This window comes from Mytilus galloprovincialis, chromosome 13 (genome assembly GCF_965363235.1).
Source record: "Mytilus galloprovincialis chromosome 13, xbMytGall1.hap1.1, whole genome shotgun sequence".
In the NCBI taxonomy this organism is placed as follows: domain Eukaryota; kingdom Metazoa; phylum Mollusca; class Bivalvia; order Mytilida; family Mytilidae; genus Mytilus; species Mytilus galloprovincialis.
This window is the reverse complement of record NC_134850.1, coordinates 55,276,735-55,283,182: the sequence shown is the minus strand read 5'-3', so window position 1 is coordinate 55,283,182 and position 6,448 is coordinate 55,276,735. Positions and strand designations below refer to the sequence as shown.

The 6,448-nt window shown below is 31.8% G+C and overlaps 1 protein-coding gene and 1 long non-coding RNA gene across 3 annotated transcripts; one reads left to right on the top strand and one right to left on the bottom strand.

Moving 5' to 3' along the window:
- Nucleotides 1–1,807: 1,807 nt before the first annotated feature.
- On the bottom strand, nucleotides 1,808–2,845 carry LOC143056153 (integrase/recombinase xerD homolog). Its single transcript, XM_076229236.1, has one exon. The coding sequence runs from the start codon at nucleotides 2,843–2,845 to the stop codon at nucleotides 1,808–1,810; it is 1,038 nt and encodes a 345-aa protein (XP_076085351.1).
- Nucleotides 2,846–3,019: 174 nt separating this feature from the next.
- On the top strand, nucleotides 3,020–4,627 carry LOC143056597 (uncharacterized). 2 transcript variants are annotated; one of them, XR_012972417.1, is made up of 3 exons: nucleotides 3,020–3,354; nucleotides 3,735–3,857; nucleotides 4,512–4,627. It is a non-coding gene; the product is annotated as an uncharacterized LOC143056597 (long non-coding RNA). The 2 variants fall into 2 exon arrangements; XR_012972416.1 differs by having other exon boundaries at nucleotides 3,020–3,857.
- The last annotated feature ends 1,821 nt before the right edge of the window (nucleotides 4,628–6,448 follow it).

The following is a 6,448-nucleotide window of genomic DNA, read 5'->3' as shown; positions in this document are numbered from 1 at the left end:
ATATATTTAATTTATATTTGGATTTAATCATTTATCTAGATCTTATGTTCATATGCGATTAATTTATGGAATAGTGATATCAGATAGACATCAGACGGGGAGTATTCTGTTACACCTTACCTCAATTTGTGTATTTCCTTCGATCATATTCTTAATCTGTTTATGTGTTCCAGTCTAGGAGGATTATTCATCTTTAACCTTATAAGAACATTAAAACATCGTATCATCGCTACCTTTCCCCTTCTCACACGTATCCCAAACTGAACATTGCAAGGTCATACCAGTTCTGGAGAACTTTTCAAGAGACAAAAGTCATCTAGGACACAATTCGTGGCTAACCACAGAGTGAGTTAACTTTACAACATTGTTTTTGAAGCCTTCAAATTACTCTATACAGATTTGAACATTCCCTCTGTGAAACACTGGAAATTTAACTGCTCTTGAAAGTACAACATTTTCTCGGATTCAACTGACTGTGCTATCTATTACTTTTGACATTTCGTTTTAATAACATTAATTAAACACATTGTAAAATTGTATTTTATTTGTTTTTCAGCTTTTTACCATTTATAGATTGGTTTAAGAATAAATTGTCAGCACCTGATATTCTTATTGCTTGAGTTCAATCGTGGTTATACTTAATGGTCAGGCCATTACATCAGTGTTACCATGGTTACTGTCTGCCTAGGCCGCTGCAGGTAACAATCACAAAAACCAATCTACAAAAATAAAAACAATTTTCATTATGTACGAAAATACAATTATGAATCAAATAAAGATTCTGTTCTTACACACATTATTTTTCACATTAATAAAAAATAACACAAATAAAATACATTAAGTCGTGTGAGAGGGTGGGAAACTTTACTGCACCAAAAGCGAACCTCAAATGACAATATCTTTAATTTACAAAACCGCCAAAAGTATAGCACGAAATATTTGAAATGACCTTATTCAAATATTATGGTCAGTTCTACCTCGACCAATGAAAAACATTTAACCTATTAAATGTAACGGGATATTTTCTAGGCAAATACAACATTAACGATGTTCTAGTGTTCTTTTCTTTATTACACAATATTTAGACCCTACAACATATAATAACAGATAATAAATATTCACATGACAAGACAGTACATGTTACATATGGGCAAAGGAGAATAACTACAATTCATACTTATTCCTAAATATCTATATACTACAATAAGTCCTTTAAGCACACAAATCTAACTCTTTAGTTTAAATAACTTTCCAATACAATATAATTAATATGTATCTCATAATAATACATCTCAAATCTCTTAATGAGTTGTCCATTTTATAAATAGATTTGTATACAAAGTATACAAATTCTGACCAACATAAATATATCACATAAACTACACTTCACATAAACAGATAATTACTCAAATAATTCCCTCCAAAATGATATGACAGAAAAGAGGTTCACCAAAGGGACAAGAGAATGATACTAGAACAATAGTGCTAGAAATAGAAACAATGAGTAACTAAACTATCAAACACTGCAATAAAATTAATAATCAACAATTATATCATATTTTAATATATCAATCAAATATGACTCTGCCACATATATACTTTCAAACACGTTTAATTTCATAAACAAATACACGTGGTAATGTTTACATACCGGTGTACATAACTTTAATAAATATATTTATGTTCTAATTCATAACTTCAAGCGAACATAAATTATTTACAAAATAAACTCAACACCTTTGTTTGGGATCAGCAAAGCTTCGAAAAATAAAGAAAGGGTAAAGAAAAAATAAAAGAAAAAACATAATTAAATCCCAATATTATTTGTTACAGAAAGTCTATCCTTCAAAGACTCTTTAACATAACCGTCTTTTGCCGTGTCACTTTTCCACCGACCATGCTTTTTGAACAATCTGTCCTCTACACCAGCCGCTGCAGCAGCCGATGCCCCTCCTGAACGGAGACTATGCAGTCTAAATTTTTTACTATCTAAGCCTATACTCTGTAAACTTGAAAGTAGTATTTCCCGAGCTCTCGTGTATGACAACGGACCTGTACTTCTAAGTTTATAAGAATTATCAGACTTACAAAAATTAACGGATCTAAAAGTAAATTCATCAGAATTTGATGAAATACTAGCTAATTTGAGATATCGTTCTAGCATACAGACAGGACAAGTTACAAGATTAGTTCTAGAAATAACCACATCCCTCCCTTCTCTGTAAATATCAGTTTTACTCTTCGCCAAATATAAATTTGCATGTGTAGAATAAATCTTTATATCGATACCTCTAAAATTAACTAGTTCTGAAAACATTAAAAAACCTGCATAGCTTAATAAACACATACAAACAGTTCTTAAGTCTTTAAGATTACTATTAAGATGACCATAAGTATGAACAATCTTTTGCAAAATGTCTGGTGTAATAGGATCTTTCTTAGTGATAAAATGTCCCAATTTTCTCTGTGCTCCTTCGTTTACAAACGTTACTAATTCAGATGTACAAGGATTATTAAATCCAGCCAGTTTATGTGCCCAGCTAATGGCGTATATTACTTCATTTATCTTGCTTGCCGATTTTGCATTCTGTGAAATGTGAATCAAATATAGAGAAACTGTATAATCAGATGAAGGTAATGGAGTAATATTATGTATTTTAGTCCACTTACAGAAAGCATTAAAGGCATACTGGTACTTTTTACGAGTGTTCAGAGAACGTGAGCTCAAGCAGTACTCTGGTAGTCTAGCTTTCAATGTAGAAAGTTCATCCGAAATATCTGAATTCACTTTCCATCTACCAACTCGAAAAATATCTGAAAAAATGTGCAATCGTGAAACAAACATTATAAAATGTCAAAGTATTAAAAACTTATATACAAGTGAACCATGCCACTGTAAACATAACAGGACCTTGTCCAATATTTATTTGACCATTACCAGCTACAATGCTATATACATTAGTGCCGTGTTGAATACAACCATGCTTTCTAGAATGTATATACACACTAGTGTGGTAGAGTGGATTTTCTGCCATTCACCCTGGATGCATTGATTATATTATATGTACTAATTCTAAATATCTCTTGCAGATGATTTATTGAAGTAGGTGATTCGTTTGCAATCTACTTGTGATTAGGTCTTATTTTATTGGTCATTGGTGGTCTTGTGATATATTATATAGAGGGAATTCAAATTAAATGGCTGGTCAATTTTGGTCTTTGTTTACAAAAGTTTAAATAGTTTAATTATTTAGTATCCAGACTTTGTAGTTACTTTTCATAGAAGGATTGAATCATTCAGTGATATTGGATACATTTATATTCAGTCAGGAACCACAAATATAGCATAATTTGGTAAGTTACATTTATTTACATTGAGAGCCTTTGTTCTGACAGATGGATGAAGTATGAATCCTGATTATGATATTTCATTAACATGCAAGGTAAAAGTAAGTTTCCCCAATGTCCAAGTGAGTGTGAGATTTTAGTTTGAGAGATGATTATGTGATTTGCTTGTTTTGAGAGCTTTTGTGTATTCGCTGTACGGGTGAGTTTGATTTATTTTAACAGTGACCTTGACCTATGTTATGGTATGGTATTGTCAATAATGACGTAGACATTTAAATGTAAACAAGTCAGATGATATTATGTTTGTTTATAATTGAAAGTACCTTTTTGTAAAGATTTATTTGTTTAATAGAATCTTGTACTTATAATTATATTATTGATTTCAGATAATGATATTATGTATTGACCATAGATCCATGATATATTGATCTGTATAAGGACACTAGGATAGAAGTTAAATAGTGTAGCTGTTGATGTTTAATATTGTACAAACTCAGTTCCACAAATTGGTGAGTTTACTTAACTGTGTAAATCGATAGCATTTGTATTTTATTGTTTACCTGTATAATTTGACTATGACAGATATTTCATTGTCACTTTGGAAATATTACACTGGGATTATCTTCCCTGATTATGAACATTCAAGCTAGATTCACATGAAGTTAAATATGTACATGTGTATTGATGATAAATGATTATTCATTTATATTATATTATAAAGACATTATATACGAAGCTCAAATTATCTGTAATGATAATTTGCATGAAGTTGTTGTTTATTGTTTGTAAATTTACATTTTGATATTTTCAAACCGTATACCGTTTGTATAGAATATATGATGTTTGTATGTATTCAGTCGGATCGTTTTGAGTAACGGTTTCCGACCGTGCAAGGGCTGTATAGCCAGTCAAGGTCGTTAAAAACTTCCATTTGTTCGAGTAACGGTTCCGACCGTGCAAGGGCTGTATAGCCAGTCAAGGTCGTTAAAAACTTCCATTTGTTGAGTAACGGTTAAAAGTTCAAAGGTTAAAATATAGGATGTTTTAACTATATAAGAACATGTGAACTGAAATGATAATAAAAGTGTAATCGACTAGTATTTAAAGCTATTGAATTGTATCGGTTATTATATTATTTTACCATTGTTTATTTGTTATTCCAGGGTTAGTGTATGTAATTGTAAGATGAATGCATGTGATGTACAATTGATGAATAAAGAACCCTATGACTCAGATGACTTAGTTATATTTGATGAAGCAGAAAATTAGACTTTTACACTAGGGCCTTATCAACAACAACCGTGCCTGCTACAATACACATTCATGTACTAGGGCCTCGTTACTTTAACCTCGCCAGCTACAATACACATCCGTGTACTAGGACCTCGTCACTTTAACCTCGCCAGCTACAATACACATTCGTGTACTAGGGCCTCGGAACTTTAACCTCGCCAGCTACAATACACATTAGTGCACTAGGGCCTTGTTATCCTTGTCGCATCTAAACTTCACTGCCAATACTGGAGCAATAAAAGGCTCAGTGCCAAAAATGGATTTTCTATTAGAACTACTGACAAAAATACCACTTGTATTTTTAAATTCAATAACATCAGATATGTAATCTTTGTCATTCATATTTTTATCAAAAATGAAAGGCCAATAGGTCGCAGATATCCATTTTGGTACAATTAAAGTACCTCTAGCTTTACAAGCAATTACATGTTTTATAGCTCTCAATACTAGTCAGTAAATAGGTGGTACAATCCAATTGTTTTCACCAGACCAATTCTGAGTAAAATAGTCTACAGCTTCTGTATTTACATTCCAGAATAAAGAGTTAAATCTTTCTAATTTTGTGTTACGTGAACTAGCAAAACGATCGACTGTATAAGGACCCCAAAGGTCGTTAATAAAAGTATAGAAAAATTTTGAAACTCCCAAGTCTTCATAATCAATGATTTTACTGATATAATCAGCTTTCGAATTTTCACCTCTCGGAATCCATTGTATGTTAATGGATATTCCCTTTTGTAATCAAATAGAAAAAATGGAAATTGCTATATCTTGTAGTTTTTCTTTCATGCTTCCTGCTTGAACAATTCTGACACAATTTTGATTATCAGTTAGCCATTTTAAGGATTTTCCAGCAAATGCATGTTGATAAGACTTCAACGCCAATTCTATGGCCTTTAGTTCCTTCCACGTGGAACTCTATAACATTTCAGTGGATTTCCACATAGTGTGAAAATTTTTACTTTCCTACTCTACTGTACATGCTCCGGCAGCTATGCTGCTAGCATCAGAATATACCATTACATGTGACTGACTATATTGATTTAATGTTTTAAAATTTACATTTGCAATGTTATCAAGCCAGAACTTTAATTCTGATATCACAAAACTTTTACTTTCTAAAACTAGATAACTATCCCATGACATTCTACTTTCAATAGACATATAGCAATATCTAGTCATTATTCTAGTAATATTTCCGATCACAGGAGACATACTTATAATTTTACCCGTTACCTGGGCTAAATTTCTGGCAGAAATATATGGAATTTCTCTGAAAACATTATGAATAGATTGTAATAATTCGTCAATTCTCCTTTGAGGAATGCATAAAGTGAAATTACATGAATCCCAAATGATTCCCAACCACTCTAACTTCTGTACAGGAGTAAAAACTGATTTTTCTTCGTTCAGAAGAAAACCCGCACTCAAAAGTGATTGTTTCACAAATTCAGCATCTTTGATGCATTCATTATTTTCGTTATTCATACCAAATCCATCATCAAGATATAAAACTATTTTTATACCATTTTTTCTCCAATACCTGACCAATGGTCTGCTGCTGTGGACATATATCCAAATGAAAATAACCAGATTTTAAATCAAATTTATACAGATAATCATTTTTCTAAAAATATTGCACAGCTATTTTCCAATCTTCAAATTTAATCTTTTCCTTTTTCACCGATAAATTCAAAGTGCTCAAATCTAAAATTAGACGCCTTTTCCCAGACTTTTGAGTAGCTACACTGAGCGGATTGACAATGTAAGGTTGAAATGGGACCTCAATGACGCAACCTGAAAGAAC